Below are 18990 nucleotides of genomic sequence, written 5' to 3'. Positions count from 1 at the left end.
GATGTTGTAGTGGGGGGACTGCTGACTGTATGAAGGAGCGGTCTACTGGATGACTAAGGCTTTTGTGATATACAAGACTTTCTGTTACGCTGTATAAGCAAGACAGACACACTTTCTCTTCCAAACCACCCCTATGTGTTCTCCTCCTCTAAAGTCCTGCCTCCTTGGCCTTGTGTGTGTGTATGTGTGTGTGTGCGTTGCCTAGTCTGCGTGAACAGACAGCCATCGAGGACTCCCCCTTCTAGTGTCTTAATCAATAAATTTGAATGAATATGACCTTTTGGTCAATGGGTCTCGTCAATACTAGAGCTCATGCTCAAAATGCGGAGCATCCTAGTAAGATCACTTGTTTATGAAATATATTTTTTTCAGCCCTGGTCAACATCTATACCTAATCACTGCTGACTCATTCTAAAATACATTTGCCTGTAGCATCATTACATCTTCAACGGGAGTTCGTTCAGTTTAAACAACATTTCAGACAGGCGGGATGATTGGCAGAGTCATGTAATTATCAAGGCCGACACCAAAGTGCAGATTGTTGAGACCTTGGAATTTCTCAGGGGTTCTAACAGCGAGTAAAGTCAGGCAACGGCGATTAACGTGAGTAAGATTCTCAAACATACCGGTCAGATGGTGAGGTGTGCTTAAACAAGCCACATCCTTGAGTATCACCCGAGGAGATTTCTAGAATAATCTTGCCTCCCTTCTCAACCACCACATTCGTGGGCCAGATCTCCACATCAACGGCGTAAATCTCACCAGGAATGACCTGCTGAACATCGGTCGAGAGGTATTCCCGATGAGGCAGCCAAGGACGGTTGCGGGGATGTTCCTTGTTGACCTTTCTCAAACTCACGCGCAGCCAGCCCTTGGATAAGGGAACGGGGTCTCCTGCAGTACCGGTATAAAACACCTCCTTGCCTTCAGGGGAGATATAGCGTAATGTAAGGAATAGATCAATATCATTTGTGTGAGAGGAAAATTCAGAATCTGGCGTCATTGACACATTCAGGCGAGCCACAATGTGACCAGTGATCTCAGTCTCTTTTTCAAAAGGCTCTGTCAAAAACTGAATCAGCTCTGGCTTGTCAATAGAACCCAAAGAGCGATAGGAGATCTTTCCATATCGATCGGTTGGCTTCGTTTGAGTGAGTACTTGGGACGAAGTCAGATGGAAAGGTGTGTACTGTGTGCGTGCGATAGGCCACTCATTCTCAGTTCGACGTGTATAGGCCCTCTCGGCCTCAGCGTTATTGAAGCCAACGTCTCCTTTACGAAGAATCAGGTCGACTTTCGGCGCTTTGCCTGTAGACCAACCGTGGACGCTGTCCTCTCCCTTCAGAAACGCATCAAGGAAGCTTTTCTGGATCTCCACTTCTTTGTTATAGTAAAACGGCAAATCATGACGTCCAGTAATAAAGCGAAGATATTTCAAATCCGAACCAGCTTGTGTGTAGCCCTCGACATTGCCTCGCAAATGCAGCAGGATTCCTCCCCAATTTGCGACGGAGAGTAGGGGCACCTGAATGTCGTTCTGCGTATACTCCTTGCTGGAATAGTAGGGATCATCACGAAAAAAGTACCGAGCATTATCGATAGTCTGATTCTGTCTATTGGCCTCCAATTCCTCTTCGGTAAGGTCACCTTCGATCGTGTCCGGGCCCCAGTTTCGGGTTGCGCGGCCTGGACGACCATATTGGTTTGTGACAACTTGCCGATTCCACCAGAAGTCTATGAACGTGTTGGACAGAATACCTCCGTGGCGGCAGCGGTCACGATAGTAATCGGACATTCCCTCCCAGGGGATAATGCAGCTCAGGCCCTTGGGCTGTCTCGCAGCTACCCTCCATTGGCTTCCAGCGTAGTAACTGATTCCGAGAAGCCCGACCTTGCCGGAGGACCAGGATTGCTCGGCCGCCCATTCAACAACATCGAAGAATGCATCGCTTGTTCCGCAAGACATTGTGTCCAATTTTCCGGGTGATTGACCAGTGCCACGCTCATCGGCTCGAAGGACGGCATATCCGTATGCGGTCCAGAATGCGGGGTCCGGGGTTTCCCATGCGGAGTGCTCCGAGTGATGCGCCGGGTTGACTTCGCTGTACGACTGACCGTGGAAGCTAACACTATGTTGGCTTTTGTGTGTACTAAGGTCTTTCAATTGACGTCGATCCTCAGCTTTGAGTTGACGTGCGTTCTCAAACTGAGGATATGAGATACACTATCTTCAGGTGAAGACTCACTCCTTGTAGTGGATGTCTTTGCCATATGGACCGTAGGTCACCAGCACTGGTGCCTTTTCGACATTTCGTGGAAGATACACATTTGCTCGAACAACTCCAGACTCTTGCTTCAATGGAATTGACACATTCTGGTGGAAGATGTAGGGGAAAGACTCGCGGTCAACCTTCGAAATGTCTTGGCTGATCATGACTGTCTGATTGATTATGATGAAGCCACGGGGAGTATCGACTTAGATATAAATCATACAGAATTATCATTGGGCTTATTATCGGCGTTTGCCTCGGCGTCTCAATAAGTGTTGTCACGAAAGAAGCGTCGCCCACTTTTCAAGTGGGCAGGTGGGGTACACCGTTCGTGAGCAGATTAATGGCCAGCAGACCAGGACACAGCCGTACCCATAACTCCACTTCCAGATGCTGGAGAATCAGAATACTCGGCACGTACAACATCTTGCCCATGGTGTATCAGAGTAAATCTGATGCTATAGTGAAAAACTATTCGGAATATGACTGCACTATTTGGTTTCTTTCATGATACAGTTTCAAGCACAAAGCGATATCCACCTACAGAGCATGTCCACTACGCCTTCCTGAGTCCTTGGGAGTGTTTATGTGTGTTGCTGGCGCCCAGTCTACATTGCCGGACAGCCATCGAGCCATTCCCATTTCAGTATCTAATTGGTGGAAGTTTCCAGGCTATGAACTACTGATCTGTTCGCTCCTTATAAAGTCTCTGAGGTAGTGAAAGATATTTGATTATTCATACACTCCTCTGATCTCGCATTCGAGTACTCCGGAAGTTCGCTCTTTGAGTTGCAGCTCTATTTATGCTGTGATGTTGGGTCTATGTGAAGGCGCTGGGTATCTCTCTGGGTCCATCTACTGATCCTGGAGTCAAACGATTGGGGCTGTCCCTTTCCCACATATATTTAAATATTCCAAGAGTGAGGGAACAATTTCCTGTACATATATAAGAAATGTGGAAGTCAAAGTTTCTTAGCGAAATCACAGCATAGCCCTACGATACGATCAAGGTTGTTGTTCGCGACTATTTGGTAAGATTTTCTATCTTGGTAGTAGACAGTGGCAATAGATCTCGCAATATCAAATGTAAGTCTAAAACATCTGACAAAAAAAAGCACTATACACAGCGCCAAGCACACTCCCAAATCCGACAGATAGCAGGGTATCAAGCAAAAGATGACATTCTACCGATATCCGAAACACTCTTACTCAAAGAGCAACTTCAACTCCGCAATTCGGTCCTTCTTCTTGTCTTCTTCTGATTCATCCCCACCGACGCGCAGCCCGAGCGAACCGGCAATATTCATCTTGCGCTCTTGGATGCGTAACATTCGTCCCTCGATGGAATCTTTCACAACAAATCTCGTAACTTGGACGTCGCGCATTTGACCCATTCGGTGGACGCGGTCGATTGCTTGGGCTTCAATGGCGAAACTCCACCATGGATCCATGAGGAAGACATTGCTTGCTGTAGTCAGGTTAAGACCCACCCCACCCGCGCGGAGGGATATGAGGAGGACTGTAGGTCGAGACTCATGAGCTGTGGAGGCGGGCAGACCATTCCTGATCTGTCTTTCGTCTTCATCATCGATGATTTCGTCGTCGTATGTCTCCTCGGTCTTGGTGAATTCGGTGAGTACGGCGGCGCGCGCCTTGTGCTGCATTGTACCATCAAGCCGAAGGAAGTCAATGCCCACTTTGGTCAGCTGTGGGCCGATGAGGTCGAGGAAAGAGGTGAATTGAGAGAAGACGACTGTTTTAGTCCCTGGCGGAACGCAGGAAAGACCATTGATCAAAGCATGGATCTTGGCAGAGGTGTGTGCTGATGGGGATAGAGGGTTGATACGACGTAGAGAGATACGCGGTGCCGGCTGTGAGTTGGTCGGCATCTCGGCAGGCTCCTCAAGAGGAAGAGCGTGTGTCATTGGGTGCTTAACGACTTCGAATATGTCCTTGGCATCTATATCGGCACGGCACGAAAAGCATCGCGGCTGATTACCCTTGTTGATATGGTGCCGGACAAAGTCCTCGAGGCATTTCTTACATGCACTGTGCCAACATGCTGTCACTGCAGGATCGATCATTGGTTCTTCACAGCAAATTGGACATTCTCCACTAGAGTCAGTCTGGATTTGCCGAAGAGCATGAGCTGTGAATTTGACAGAGCGGTCTTCTGTCTCTGCATTTTCATTTGCAGAGGTGAATTGATTAATGAGGTCTTGAAGATCCATATCGTCTTTCATTTCATTGGCTGCATCCAGGGCAGCCGCCGCAATTTCTTCATCAGCTACAATCTCTTTCTTTCGGGTAAGGATCGGATGGCAACATGTCTGCCGGAGCCTTAGAAGTTGGGCAAAAATTGTCGAGTACGATGAGAGAAGAGTACCAGCTTCGACGTTGTCGTTGTATGTCCTCTTAGCCCGAGTATAGATGCAGTCGTAAATTTCTCGCTCTTGTTCGGAAAGTTCGACTTCTTTGATGGTTACCGTTTTCTTTGGCAAAGGAACCAGAGGCTCGCCCTCTGGAGTTTTCATCGATTTTGTTCTTCGAAGGACAAGTGGCTCCAGAACACTCTGTACCACGTTGAGAGCGCGCACGAACTCTTTCGACTCGAATGGCACTGTGATGAATGTCTTCCAGAAAGAGAAGTTACTCCATGGTTCAACCTTCAAAAATCGTACCAAGCTGAACAAGTCTTCCAAACGGTTGACGATGGGTGTGCCTGTGAGAACCCATCGATGCTGAGCCTTCAACTCGTAACATGCCCTGGCCGACTTGGAACGTCGATTCTTGATCAGATGTGCCTCATCGAGAATTATGCGGAAGAAGTCAACGGAAAATAAACCGGTATGATTTGCCATTACAGTTGACTGAGCAAGTTGACGGAACTCGGACAGAACGACACCGTAGCTAGTCACGATGACATTAGGCGCCGTCGCGTGTCTTGCCTCACAGCAAATATCTCGAAGATTCACTGCTTTGTCAGCACCATAGTACAGGAGAGTCCGCATTGTTCCAGGTTCAGATGCCTTTAACGCCTCGCTCTCCCACTGTGAGAGTAACGACGTTGGAGCGACTACCAGCGTGGTGTACGGAGCAGGAACGATACTAGCGGACCTGGGTAGTCTGGCCAGATCATTGACAGAGCTGATTCCATTCGACATGGTAGGACTCGGCTCAGTTTTGTGAGCATGTATGAGACTCATCATTTCGATTGTCTTTCCAAGTCCCATCTCATCTGCCAGAATACCGCCCAGGCAATGTTGCTCCTGCGTAGGGAAGTCGACGCTCAGGTCACCAGAGTAGGGGTTGACATAGAAGTGGTCAATTCCTTCAAAGATTGGCAAATCCTTGTCGTCGACATCCTTGGTTGGCCAGTTATACTCCTCCCAGAGCGGATGCATCGAACGTTCGCGAGCTTGCTTTTGGTCTTTCTCTTTCGACAGCATCCAATACAGAGCTTGCTTTTGATATTTTCGCAGGTCCATCGTGAAGCTAGAAGGTGGCTGTGTCTCGGGCATATTGAAGTCAAAGGATTGTGCTTTGCGATAAAGTGTATCTAGCTGGTCCTCTTCAAGCTCAGCGCCTTCATCTTCAGAAGAGGAGTCATTCGGATCCTTGCTCGAGTCTTTGCCCGGTTTCAATTTCTCTTTTTTGACACCATCATACTGCTCGGCCATCTCAGCGGCCCGTAGCAGCCCATCTTTCTTATGCTTCTCCGTCGTAGGGTTTATTGAAGTTGGTTGGAGGCCGATTTCATGGAATAGTTTAACAAGAGCAACCTGTCGAAGTCTGAGGTTTTTCTCTTCTGTGCTTTCCTTTTCCTCAAACAAACCCATCGATCTGTTATCATCACCGACTGCGTCAATAAAGGCGCCGCGTTGAAAGGCTTCTCGCCGGAACATGCATCGCAACTGTAGGTAGATGGTATCGTTGACTCGGACTCTGTCGGGGATGTATACGCAGACGCCCTCAAAGTCGCAAATCTTTTGATCAACCAAAGTCGAGACCCATCCCGCGATGTCATGCGGTAGTCGTCCAATTTCTTGACCCCCGATGGTTGTGAATCGTGTCAAAACATCGCTTTTGTTGTTGGTAAACATCTTTCCGTTCCGGCCGCGCTTCGTTACTGGTTGTGACCTGGCACGTTCAATCTTGACGGTGTCTCCATGTTTCAAGATGGCTGGCCCACTGCGTGTTGCCCATGCACCCACGCCAAAGGCGCCGATATACCTCGAAGATGGTTGTTTTCGTATGAGACTATGTTGCTCGATCGGTGTACTTTTATTATCTCCCCGGAAGGACAATTCGGACGTTCCTTCGCCGGCTTCGGTTTTTACTGGGATACTAGGTCGGAAGGGAGATGAGTTCGCACGAATAGGGGTCTTTGCTGGCTTCTTCCACGATCCATCGAAGTAAATGTTGACGGCACGTTCGACGTTGCTGGAAGAAGCAGTCTGAATGGCTTTGAGAGACTCTAGAGGAAGCTGCTCTCCGATTATACCAGTGAATAATTCGACATCGAAGCCTTTCAATGTTGGAAGCCGGGTTGGCGTATCCGGCACTGCTGGTTCGGCCGGTTCATTCTGAGGAGAGGTTGTGGCTGGAACCTCCGAGGGAACAGGGTCTATGCTCTCCGTCGTCAATGGAGTTAACTCAGGCTGAAACGGAGCGTCTTGAGGGGTTTCGATATCTTCGAGGGGAGGGGTCTCTGGTATGTCGCCATCTCCATCCGGCGGAGCGTGTTCTAAACCGGGGCAGTGGCGAGGTAACGACGCGTCGAGAGCTCCCGTATTCGAATCGGACAGAGCAGCAGAATCCTCGGCAAAGAACCGTTGACGCTTGGTTGGTCTCTGATCCAGATCCTCGCTCATACTCGTGGTTGCGACATAGGGCTTCTGTGAAGAGAAAGAAGGGTGAGTTGGGGAGACGCGCCGGGAAACGCGAAATCTGACAGATCGACGTCAGCAATCAGAAAAAAAGAAAGAAAAAAGTACGAATGCTACAACTACGCTGCTTTTTGACTAATTCAAGTTCAATCAACCTCTAAATTTCAACTTCGTATCAACGATTTTAGCCAGAATTCCATTAATTAGCTCTTTTTTGCGTTAGTTCATTGCGTTCCTTCGGCCAACGAGATTAAGTGGATTACATCCGCGCTCAACTGGAACTTACCCTCCACATCCTTCAACTTCCTCATGTCCTTCCTCAAAGAGGCTGTTCGCCCATACCGGGTGACGCCAGCATGGCGCCTATATTCGCGACAATGCCAGCGGCACTTCCAGCCTCAGAAAAGGCTGTTCAGCCAGAGTCGCGCCGTCTCCTCCACTGCCTCCGCCGAGGAAATCAACGGCGCGCATAAATACTGTGTCGCTCTACTCTCGTACGCCTCTCCATCTCCTGTTGACAATTGAAGTGAACACACTTCATCCATACGTCTCCGCAACATTCACTAATCACATCACCTTCAGAAAATACGACCGACCCTCCTACACCCTGAGCACCTTCATCCCACCCCACGCCAGATCCTTCTACATAGCCCTCCGTGCCCTTAACGTCTCACTTTCCTTAATCCCCGACACAACCTCCTCTCCAACTATTGGCCTAATGCGCCTCCAATTCTGGCGCGACGCCGTAACAAAAGTCTTAGCCGGCTCGCCACCAAAAGAACCCGTCGCCATCCTCCTCGCCTCCGCCATCTCCGAGCTGAACGAGCGCACACAAGGCGGAGCGCGGATAAGCAAGGGCTGGCTGAACCGCCTGATCAGTGCCAGGGAACAGACGCTCACGAATGATCCGTACCCGAATATCGCGGCGCTGGAACAATATGCCGAGAATACGTATTCTACGCTTATGTATTTGACGCTGTCAGCATTGCCGATGGCTTCTGTTACGGCAGATCATATTGCTTCGCATATTGGGAAGGCAGCGGGAATTGCGACTGTTTTGCGTGGATTGCCGCTTGTTGCGTTTCCCACGCCGGCGGCGATGTCGCCTAGTGGGAGCTCAGTTAGCGCTGGGCCTAAGCAGGGAGCTGTTATGTTGCCTCTGGATATCATGGCACAGGCGGGTGTGAAGGAGGAGGAGGTTTTGCGGCGTGGAGCTGATGCTGAGGGTCTACGGGACGCTGTTTTCACTGTCGCTACGCGGGCGAGTGATCATCTGATTACTGTCGACCAGATGTTGAGCAATCTCCGGGCTGGTAAAGATGTCGGACACGACTTCGAGCACGAGGGTGAAGAAGGCCATGAGTATGAACATGATGTGCTAGGTGCGCAGACTCGCGAGTCGCCTGTTGATGAAATCAATCGGGCCTTTGGTGTCTTTATGCCGGCTGTCTCTACGCGCATGTGGCTTGATCGGCTACAGCAGTATGATTTCGATGTCTTTCGTCCGGAGCTGCTTCGGTCAGATTGGAAATTCCCTTGGAAGGCCTATATGGCTTTCAGTCGGAAGGCTATTTAACAAATGACAGGAGGTCGTGTATGATAACCTGTATGATACTGATGCAAGACACCCCGATGAGTGGTCTAATAATGTACAAAACGCTATTTCCACACTCAAATTCTTCGAGTATGCAAAAATGGTATACTGTGCAAACAAGTCAGGTCATTTGACCTTCCTTTCCCTTCTCTGCTTTCTCGAACTGGTGATAAGACGTCTCTGGGCAAGCATGACAGCGTAACGCCGGATTTTGTCACGCCTAAGATTTAATTGTTAGCACTGTCTACTTCCAAGGTGGAGGTATGTTAAAACTTACATCAAAAAGAGAGTGGTCACTACCACGAATGGTACTGCAATCTTCCAGAAGTACGAATCGCTGTGGTCGATACCAGCGAAGTCTTTGAAATTCATTCCAAAGTAACCCTAGACCCTCGTTAGAAGCTGTGATGCCAAGCGACAAAAGAGAAGCGCCATACCGTCAAGAACGTCATTGGGAGATACAGACACGTCACGATCGTGAGTTGCTTCATACTCTCGTTCTGATATGCACCTGCGTGATGTCAGTCGTGTAAGATGGGAGTATTTCTGCCCACTCACCAATGGTGTTGAAAATGAGATCGATCATGTTATCCGCGGCACGTCTCATCTGATCGTACCCTTCTACGATAGTAATACAATGATCCAGCACATCACCAAGATAAGTATGACACATAGTGCTGATAGTGACGCTCGAGCCTCCAAGACTCTTCAAATTGGGCGTCATAGTTCCAATATGAGCTCCTATTTCAAACTCAGTCGGGTGGGTAGATGGACTGAATGCGCCGTTTCGCAGAGTCCCGAAACCTGGTGTGCCGATAGGCGCACCTCGGTGGTCACGCAGAGCATTAATCACAGCCACCATCGGCTGCATGGAGTTTCGGAGGACCGCGATTTCAGAGGTCAGGATGTATAGGCTCTTCGATTGATCAATGTCCGGGTCTGTCAAGACCTCTAGCTCCAGATCTCCAATTGCGTCTTGGTAAGCCATGGTGACAGGAATTGCAAGATCAATGACTGCGTCGATAATGGCTTGCAGGAGCATACTGGCATCGCATGACTGTCGAAGGATTGTCTCAGGTGAGCTCAAACGTCGCACGATGGGTGCTTCTATGTCATCTGCACTGGTCTCAAAGAAGGATGTGACGGTGTTGTCGGCATGAAGGAAGAGTGAAACCTGTTCCAAGGTAACACATAGTCCTTTAGCCGCGAGCGCGGCGTGTCGTTCCATGAACTCGATGCGATCCTCGTTTGGCCCCCCACGATATCGCTGAAGGGATCGAGCCGTGGCTGATGCAGCATTAGCCACATCTCCGAATTGAGAGGCCCGGTTGGCAGAAGGCCGGCCTGGGCCAGGGCGGACACTCGCGCCCAGTGTCGCTTTTTCTTTCCTCTGCCGGCTTGCTGGCCGCTTGGAACGGAAAATATCCTTCACGGCTTCCCAAATGATATGTCCTTGGGTGGGTCGTTTCATAGACACCGAGCTTTTGTCACTGACGACTGAGCTCTTTCTTTCCTTTGAATCAAAAATACCGGGCCCATCATCATCATCATCCTCGGAGTCGCTGCTCTCTTGTTGCAATTTCACCAATTTCTGCAAGGTCAATACGATAAAGGCATGGTCGGAATACCAATCTGCCTTGGTGCGATTCGTTGTATGTACGACGTCCTCAATCGCCAGACGGTGGAGTCTCTTGTGGTTTCCAAGAATCTTAATCACATCCCAGCTCAGCCCATTGACATTGATCCATCGACATTGTACCCAGGATTCTCGCTCACGACTCAGGAATTGTTCAAGAGTGTCGTTATCAAGCTCGTATTGCCGCATTTCATTCTGCGAGAAGTCTACCACTGTGATTTCGCATTGTCTCTGTAAGTCTCCGGGTACGTTTGACGCCCATTCGGAGCTGTATGGTGGAAGAGGTTTGGTAGGATCGATACCGGGTTCTGTACCGGGCTGCCAGTGGGGCTCGCCAAAGCCATCTGGGTGGTAGGAGCGGGCAGTATTCGAACGTCGTCTGCGACGTTTGGCGGTATCGGTGGAGTTGACTCTTGCTGCGGTGGTAAACGCGTCAGGGACAGAGTTGTCTCGCTCCCTCGGAGAGGCCGGAGTATTCGGCGATATGCGTCCAGCCTCAAGGTCAGGGTGGTTCGGATCGGATCGAATCGCGTCAGGCTGCGCGTAGTCCATTTCGTAGACGCTCATGTTGAAGACCGAACGGCTGCGAGCACCGTGTTCTGTTGGCTGGACGGCGTATGCTCATTGGCAATGCAAAGCAGCCAGTTTCAAGGAGGTTAGGGTCAAGCAGATAAGTTGTTCACAGCCCTTCTAGAGGCAAGGAGCGCATGAGCGAGCGATATCAGGCGAAATGCTTATCATGGCAACGCCGACATGCTGCACCTTGCGAGGAAATGACGTGCAAGGATGATCATCGGCAGCAATGTGAAACAGTCCGATCGAACGCAAAGCTTGACCAGTCGGAAAGTTTATACAAGGAAAAGGGCGAGAGGGTGAGTTGGGATCGGACCAAGAAATGCAGGCGCACGGGGCACGGCTTGTACCAACACAGCCACGCTCTACTTTATTTTCAACTTTACTGTGGTACTAACCAAAGGAAGTCATGACGGATTCTACAACGATCCACCACGTGGGTCATTTACAGCAGCTCGTTCTTCGATTTTTTGGGCCTGAAGGATCTGACAGGCTCAGATCTCCACTGACTGGATTTCTGCGTGGGAAAGCTGGAATAGGTGGATCAACATCCTCACCAATTCAAGCCCCTTAGCCGGACAACCAAAGCGCATTCGGCTGAAGATCTCTGCGCTTTGAGAGCATAGATCTCCCAGGTTAATCCTTTCGTCTCCAGAGCTGTCGAAAGCGCTTGCGATAACCACAAGCGTTGCAGCCAAGACACGATGGTAGTAGCATGACCTCTGTTTGCACGGATCCTCCAGCACCTTGTGCACAAGGAGAATGGTTTCTCGTGCGGCACCAATGCAGACGCTTCTGGCCATGACAGATGAGTAGAATGGCGTTGAGAAGGTAACATTTGCAAAGAATGGACGATGCATGACCAGCATCACATGGTTGAACCCTATCGAAATATTTTATGAGACACTCGTCCTCGCAATGGTAACGTATGACTAACTTAGCTCAATATCCAAACACTGGTGTTGCATCCAGGGAACTTGGCCCCAGGCTCGCAATCCTTCGACTGTCCCTGTATCATTGGGTGCTAAATGCACGGGAAGCTCCGCCCTCCAGGTCATGAGCTCAGCCTGATGGTTCATCATTCGACCCACAAAAGACTGCAAGGCATCTGTTCTCTCGTTGATATTGGATGCCAAATCAATGATCTTGCGAACGACTCTCGAAAACTTCGCCATTACGATGATGAATGTCTTTTTGCTGGCCGATTTTGCCTCGGCATCCTGCTTTTTGATAAGTGAAGGTGCCCGTTCGAGCGAATTGAACGAGCTTACCGGATACTCTGTTGGATAAGATGCCTTGGCATCGGTCTCGCGGATGCTGAGGGGTCTCCCGTACTCAAGACAGAGTTCTGACTCCAGGCTATAAAGAGTCCACCACGTTCGGAGTGCTACCTGGTGATCAAGGGTGACACCCTCTGGGGAATTGATATTCTCATTGATACCAATCGAGTATGCCATTCGAATAGCAATTCCCAGGTAGTTAAATGCCACTACAAGATGTTAGATGTGAGGTTGCCAACGGCTGGTAATCATACAGTTAGGCTGAGCGGTGTGGTGAGCATAAATTGCCTGTCGGTGTCAGTGCATTTCAAGACAGTGCCTTGAATGACAACCATACCATAAACATGGTAGCCTGAACTGATTCCAAGCAATCAATTCCAAACAACTGTCCCAAAAGAGTCTGGGCCCTAGCGAAGGAGTTGGCAGCCCATACGGCTGGCTTGGAGCCTGCCTCTGAGTAGAGAGCACCCAAAGACAGAATAGAATAAAGGAGACACTCGTTTGGAATCTGAGGCCGCGGCAGCGGGGAAGACACTTCTTGCAGGAATGAATCGGAGATAGACCGAAAATGAGAAATGTTCATTACTGGAAGAATGTCAGAGACCTTATTAAAGAAGCAGTTGAAATACTCTTTTGCCACGTCTTCCCGAAAATTCCATCCACTTGTGCTACGCATATCACTTTGGTTGTAGATATTCTTGGGGGAAAAATTGAACGACGAGACCTCGGCTGTTCGTTTTCTTTTGTTAAACCTCCTCCAGTTGTGAATGCTTTCCTCTGCTCGAGAGGCATACGACCCTAGTGACTTCAGCATGTTAAACGTTGATGTGGTACCGAAGAACGCCAGGGATCCGTTGCCATTTTCGAACACTTCCACTCCAGCCTGGCCATGGGTTGATTGCGGGGTTATATCTTTCTCATATCAGCTTCAAATGTTGGATACAAGGACCAGAACACACACCTGCCGAGCTTTCAGGGATCCTAGGTTGATATGTTCTCTCGCCGAAAACGGCACGCTCCAGCTCCATCACCCTGGCATTGATGATGTCGAGTTCACTAAATCTTGCATCAGCTTTTGAATCTCCGACTTCATTTGTCACTTACCCGGTGGCTCTGTGAGCCACTGTAGATGGATCATAAGAGCATTGAGCCTTGCTTTTATCACATGTTTTACACGGCAGTAGCCCATCACACTTCATCCGTAGATTGATATCAGCACCTGTGGACCCCACATAGATGGCTTTGAGCGACTTACCTTTAGTTTTCGGGCTCGACAAGGATCACAGGCCTCCGTGGTCTTCCTGCGAGGACCAATTGATGCGCCAAAGGCCTGATTCGGAGATCCCGACATCATTTCTCGTGACTAAGAAGGGACGCTCACGTTGAAGTCTACGGGCACCCAGCTGGCTGGGACCCGGAAGTCTACGCGCAACAAGAAGCGATCCCGTTTCGATTAGTCATGCAATCCAGTGGTCCAAGATGTCCCCAGGTAGGATCCACCGAAGCATCTATGCAATCTCAGATCTTTGCTAAGACATGAAGAAGCCCTGGAGAGGATGAAAGTTGAAAAGTTCGATGTATATTAGTTAAATAGGTGGCTATTTCTCTAACCTATCCACGAATGGAAGTTTATTCGTCTTGAAATGCTCAGAATTGCACTAGATCTTTGACCTGCACCACCTGCCCGGTACGAATTGCCTTATTAGCTGCGATACCCGTCAGAATAGACATAGCTCCATCGACATGCGACGCAGCACGATTGAATCTGTCCGGAACAGGATTTCCAAAGAGATCATTCAACAGCACAGGATCTCCACCCCCATGACCACCTTCTCCTTCGACAACCGGAACCTCATAAGGCGGCGCGAACATAGGATTGACCGTGATTTTCGTGCTTGCAACAGCGCCTTCTTTGGCTTGTTCTCCGCCTGCATTGACATATGACTCCTCGAGAACATCCATCTCCAGTCGACCATTTGTTCCATTAAGGCAGACTCGGAATCCCTCCCACGGGCAATAGGCGACTAGATTGTAGGTCAAAATCGCACCTGAGTGGTAGGTCACCAGAGCACCCATGGTATCTTCGATGTTGATCCCATCTCCGAAAACACTCTGATCACGGTAGTATCCATCTTCATGCTCGGCATCAAGATACATAGCTTTGAGCTGTGGATTCGGCTCCATGTGTAGGGCAAATGGGTCGTTTACAGCGGCGGGGCTACCGTGAGCCCGAGAATAGAATTTCGTCTCTCCGCGAAGTTCAGCATTCTCTTTACCGTAGAACTTCAGGTCACCCTGCGCAAACACGGTGGTGGGCTTACTTCCAAGCCAGAAATTGACCAGGTCGAAATGATGGGTGGACTTATGAACGAGCAGTCCACCACTGTTGCGTTTATCTCGGTGCCAGCGGCGGAAGTAATCCGCGCCGTGTCTAGTATTTAACATCCACTCGAAATGAACAGAAGTCACCTTTCCAATTGTGCCGTCCATTAAAAGTTCGCGGACTTTGGTGTTGTGTGGCGCATATCGGTAGTTGAACGCGACTCGCAATTGGCGATTCGTCGCCTTGACTGTATCAAGGATCATTTGGCATTTGTTCTCATCGATCGTCATTGGCTTTTCGCTGAGTATGTTGCAGCCAAGCTCCATTGCCCGGATGATGTAGGTGTGATGTGTCCGATCAATTGTGGTCACGATTATTGTATCTGGCTTTGTCTCTTGAATCATTCGATCAAAATCGGCGGCCTTGTAAGTTGGTAGTTGTGATATTCCTAGCGCTTGAACTCGGCTATTGGCGACATCCATGCGGGTTTGATTTGTGTCGCAAAAAGCCACAAGCGTGGCTGTATCCTTGAAATCGCTTACGATGGCGCTGTAGAAGAAGGCGGCGCGGCCCCCGGTGCCTACAACGGCATATCTTATAGGAGCCATGCCTTGATGCGCGACAGGTGAGACTGGCCAAGGGTAGGGCCTATAAAAGAAGTGACTTTCAAATGAAGTTAATTGGAGAAAATTGCAGAGGAAAGCGAACGATTCTTGAAAGCCATCTCTTGCCTGCAGATCGGCGTAGTGACCCCTCGCCAGCCAACAACACCTCTTTCGCCGAGAACCCTGGTAGCCTCTGGAAGCTGCTAAGCTTGATTTTCCATCAATAGAAAGCGAATGGCTCGTTCCGAAGTCCGCATAGGGGGTTCATGCTGCGCTAGTCGATTTGCCGATCGCCTCAAGCTTCATCTCACTACCCCGACTTACCCCGCTTAGAGGCGAGTTCGGGCTGCGGGTTATTGCGATCCGAAACTGACGCTCAACTCACGAATTGATAACTTCACTGGCCGAATTGGTGCTACACCTATTGCGGCGGCTCGATCGAGACCTTTCTAAAGTGTTATATCGTGGATCTTGCTTTTGTTTTTATTCTTTAGGGCCTGAATAGTTTTTTCATTGATTTTTATGCATGATATGAAAGATACAATGGGTTTTCTGTTGTACCTGGCGAGGGTGCCATGGGTCTTTCTAAGCCGGTGCTCGCTATTTGTAGCCGTTGAGGGCGACATTATCTTTTTGTGTTTTGGCAGAAGTCAGCCACATCTAGCTTTAGGACAATTGAACTTTCAAAATATCATTTATTTTGAACGACTCTCAGTTACCGAAACATCTGTCCAAGGGTTGCTAAGTTAACTATAGCAGATATTCCATAGCGAGCAGTCTCATTAGTACTATTCCAGGGAGCTTCCTCGCCGTGACTAAAAAATTCCGGAGGTGCGGTCTTCACAATCCTCCAGTCCTGTTTTGCCGTGTAGCCATCAGTGTTGAAGAATTGCTCCGCAGCAGCGCTTGCAAGATCTACATCATTTGCTCTTGAACCAGCTGCTGCAAAAGCAGTGAGGGTGGAATGGCTTTGTCTCCATGTGGCATGCGAAGGGAATTTGAAGCCAAATTCATCGCGTTGAACTTTTGCACCGCCATTGTAGGCTCGGCAGTATGCTGTATACACCTTCTCGGTTTTTTGTATTACCAAAGGATACTCCTCTTGCGCGTAGTGAAAGAGCTCCGCCATGATTTCAGGGAAACCGAACAGCATAGAAAGATGAGAGATTGCCCACTCTGGCGTTGGGGGAGGACATTCTCGCACTTCACCGCTAGTTGGATTAAATAGAATTGCGTTATTTCCAATGCCATGTTTCAAGTCAGCGATGCCGTCGAGAAGCTTAATGAGGAGGTCCTTGCAGGTCTCCCAGCCGTCACTCCGTCTTTCCCAAGCTGTCAGCCAGGCAGCAGCAAGAGGCCCGCAGTCCAGACCTATGTTCGTTATGGCAAATCCTCCTGGAACTCCAGCGTGTTTTTGCACCTTGCGATGGGAATCTAGTACCAAGAGAGACTTCTGGCAATCTTGAAGCTCAGAAATCAAGTCACCAACGCGCTCGTCTCCGGTGAGGTAGAAGTAAATACGGCGATAGAGAACATTCGAGATTCGAAGTTGTTTGGAACTGTCGCTGAAATGTTGAACGCCATGTCGGGTTCCGAATCCTTTGTAGCTCCCAGAGTGATACACATCTACCTCACCAGTATGCCTCGTCATAGCTTCGGCCATTTTGAACACATCTGCTCGGCCGGTGTGAAGGAAATATAGCCAAAGCCACAAGTCCGTAGATAGCTCAGAGTTGTCCCAAGCAAAGCCACCAATGTCATATCTCCAGCCATGTCGATAAGAATCGTACGTGTGTTGGACATCACCATGGTCCCAGAATCCGTACCATCGATTTTGTTCAACCTGGCCTTTGTAATAGTTGAACAACAGTTCCAGGTTTCTTTCCACTTCAGCCACTCTTGCAGTTTTGTCAAAGTTTTTATCAGGCGAAACAGGAGACCAACATCCATGAAAGACGTCTGCGGCATGCATGTGCTCTGCTGTTGCAACTAGCCGCGGTGGGTCACGAACCAGTGACGAGAAAGCACTCAGTTCCTGGTTAGAAGGTGTTTTTTGGAACGGCTTCAAAAAGAATAGATTCGTTCTTGCAATACCATTCGCTGTTGCAAGTCCTGGCTCGAAGTCCTCGTACGTCACGTCAAGGGCTTCTAACTGCTTTTGGTAGGAGTCCAAGCCAAGACCATCATGATATGGTGCCGTCTCCAATGGCTCGGCGAGAGGCGAGTACAGCCACATTGTTATGACGCCAGTATTTGAACTCAAGTTGTCGAGATCGATCTGTGTTGGATACCGCTCCCAGAAGTCGGACATGCCGACAGCAATTCCGCCACTCTGTGCAGATCCAACATATGCAATTCCATCTGCTCGTCCACCTCCAATAACCTTGACCCAAGAGCAGCCTGGTTTTGTTCGTTTCTTAATCGTGAAGCCATCAGATGAGAGTTGCGAAAGCGAGTAAGAATTCCACGAAGGAATGTAGGAAAGACCCTCGGCTAGATTCGTCCTTGCCCACTCTTCTTCGCGTAGAGTGACAACCGATCCTTCCGTTTGATCGATTCGGTTTTGGATTGTTGGGCCATGTCTCAGCCCGGATAGCCCTTTCACTTCCTCTTTCAGAATTGCTCCCCCTGAGCCGCCGAGGCGAATATGGCGGTTGTACAATTCAGTCTGCTCGAGAGGAACAGCGAACCGTAGTCCAAGTGATGTGAGTGGGTCCTTGGCATCCAGGTCGTGCACGAACGAGTGAATTACTTTGACTGAAGGTGAATTTGAATGCACGTAGAATCTTATATCGAAAGGAAGACGATTTCCAGATTCTGCCGCTTCTACTGCGCCAGTCACCTTGACGACGACTCGGCTGAATGTCTGATTCTCTATCTCGACCGCATTTATGCGTGTTATGTGCTCAGTTCCATTGATGGATGCAATAATCGTGGCACCACAGCAGACGGTGTTGTCATCAATGTCCAGTCGCTCAAGGATTGAAGAACTTCCCGCCTGTCCAAACTGGAGATGTAGTCCTTGATTAGAGATGACTGAAAAAGATGTACCATCTCTCAGAACTTTGACGCCTCCAGCCCTCTCCTGCGCTGGCGCAGCTTTGACTGTATATTTCTCGCTGTATCTAACATCACCGCTGATGGAGTGAGCCGTCCATTTGAGAGAGCCATCGGCCCAGTAAGCGACTTCACGTGAGTCAACAGGCCATTCCCCAAGATCGGCCTCAATAACGAAGGCTTGGCCTGGCTGATGCTTACCCCGCGCCCACGACATCCCAAAGGAAACGCCATCTGATAGGACCTGGGGGCCATTTCCACTTAGCCAGCGCAGATTCCTTGTCATCTTGCCAAGGCGAATAATTGTATTTTTATCAGCGCTCAGACCTCCAGTATCGAACAAGCAATGCAGGACAAGAGAGCCAAGCAGTGGCAGTTGACAGATTACCTTGGCTGGGTTTGAAAGAACCAGCCCACAGGTGGATAGTTATAAGCGACGCCATCATGCTCCGGAGCGGAGTACAAGGCGAGAGTCAGCCGCCAGTTAATTCTAATGTTCCACCAACAAGGATTCTCCATTCCCCGCCCTCTATGAAGTACACAAACACACGGGAGTCTCTCCGCTTTCTCTGCCCATATAGACAGCCAGGGCTCGGTTTATTTGCTTTCCGAATCGGCGTGGATGTATCCTGCTTTCGGCTACTATTCTCCCGCGCTGCTAATCAAACCATGGACGTGACCCCATCAGAATTCTACCCCGGAAAATCCATCCCCGCATTCTGGGGAAGCGGAGATGTTGTGGGAACGATACAAAGGGGGAGCC

At 49.4% G+C, this 18990-nt stretch overlaps 7 protein-coding genes across 7 annotated transcripts; 1 reads left to right on the top strand and 6 right to left on the bottom strand.

Moving 5' to 3' along the window:
- Positions 1–477: 477 nt before the first annotated feature.
- N7443_002308 (CocE/NonD family hydrolase) lies at positions 478–2434 on the bottom strand (the record flags this gene model as incomplete). Its single annotated transcript, XM_056882364.1, has 3 exons — positions 478–568; positions 627–2129; positions 2247–2434. 3 exons carry the CDS (start codon positions 2432–2434, stop codon positions 478–480), a joined length of 1782 nt encoding a protein of 593 aa, XP_056744205.1.
- A 1041-nt stretch (positions 2435–3475) lies between these two features.
- Positions 3476–7144, bottom strand: N7443_002307 (DEAD/DEAH box helicase; the record flags this gene model as incomplete). The annotated part of the gene is made up of 1 exon (XM_056882363.1): positions 3476–7144. The coding sequence occupies one exon, from the start codon at positions 7142–7144 to the stop codon at positions 3476–3478; it is 3669 nt and encodes a 1222-aa protein (XP_056744204.1).
- A 324-nt stretch (positions 7145–7468) lies between these two features.
- N7443_002306 (uncharacterized protein) lies at positions 7469–8735 on the top strand (the record flags this gene model as incomplete). The annotated part of the gene is made up of 2 exons (XM_056882362.1): positions 7469–7653; positions 7742–8735. 2 exons carry the CDS (start codon positions 7469–7471, stop codon positions 8733–8735), a joined length of 1179 nt encoding a protein of 392 aa, XP_056744203.1.
- Positions 8736–8879: 144 nt separating this feature from the next.
- Positions 8880–10956, bottom strand: N7443_002305 (putative CorA family metal ion transporter; the record flags this gene model as incomplete). Its single annotated transcript, XM_056882361.1, has 4 exons — positions 8880–8973; positions 9031–9137; positions 9191–9264; positions 9312–10956. The coding sequence occupies 4 exons, from the start codon at positions 10954–10956 to the stop codon at positions 8880–8882; spliced, it is 1920 nt and encodes a 639-aa protein (XP_056744202.1).
- A 500-nt stretch (positions 10957–11456) lies between these two features.
- Positions 11457–12419, bottom strand: N7443_002304 (fungal specific transcription factor domain-containing protein; the record flags this gene model as incomplete). Its single annotated transcript, XM_056882360.1, has 2 exons — positions 11457–11845; positions 11900–12419. The coding sequence occupies 2 exons, from the start codon at positions 12417–12419 to the stop codon at positions 11457–11459; spliced, it is 909 nt and encodes a 302-aa protein (XP_056744201.1).
- Positions 12420–13889: 1470 nt separating this feature from the next.
- Positions 13890–15173, bottom strand: N7443_002303 (Gfo/Idh/MocA family oxidoreductase; the record flags this gene model as incomplete). Its single annotated transcript, XM_056882359.1, has 1 exon — positions 13890–15173. The coding sequence occupies one exon, from the start codon at positions 15171–15173 to the stop codon at positions 13890–13892; it is 1284 nt and encodes a 427-aa protein (XP_056744200.1).
- A 712-nt stretch (positions 15174–15885) lies between these two features.
- N7443_002302 (polysaccharide lyase family 26 protein) lies at positions 15886–18513 on the bottom strand (the record flags this gene model as incomplete). The annotated part of the gene is made up of 1 exon (XM_056882358.1): positions 15886–18513. One exon carries the CDS (start codon positions 18511–18513, stop codon positions 15886–15888), a length of 2628 nt encoding a protein of 875 aa, XP_056744199.1.
- Between the last annotated feature and the right edge of the window lie 477 nt (positions 18514–18990).

The sequence above is a fragment of the Penicillium atrosanguineum genome (genome assembly GCF_028827265.1).
Source record: "Penicillium atrosanguineum strain IBT 20685 chromosome Unknown utg000002l_segment0_segment0, whole genome shotgun sequence".
NCBI lineage: Eukaryota > Fungi > Ascomycota > Eurotiomycetes > Eurotiales > Aspergillaceae > Penicillium > Penicillium atrosanguineum.
Note: the sequence above shows the minus strand (reverse complement) of the source record. Positions and strands in the feature narration are given on the sequence as shown.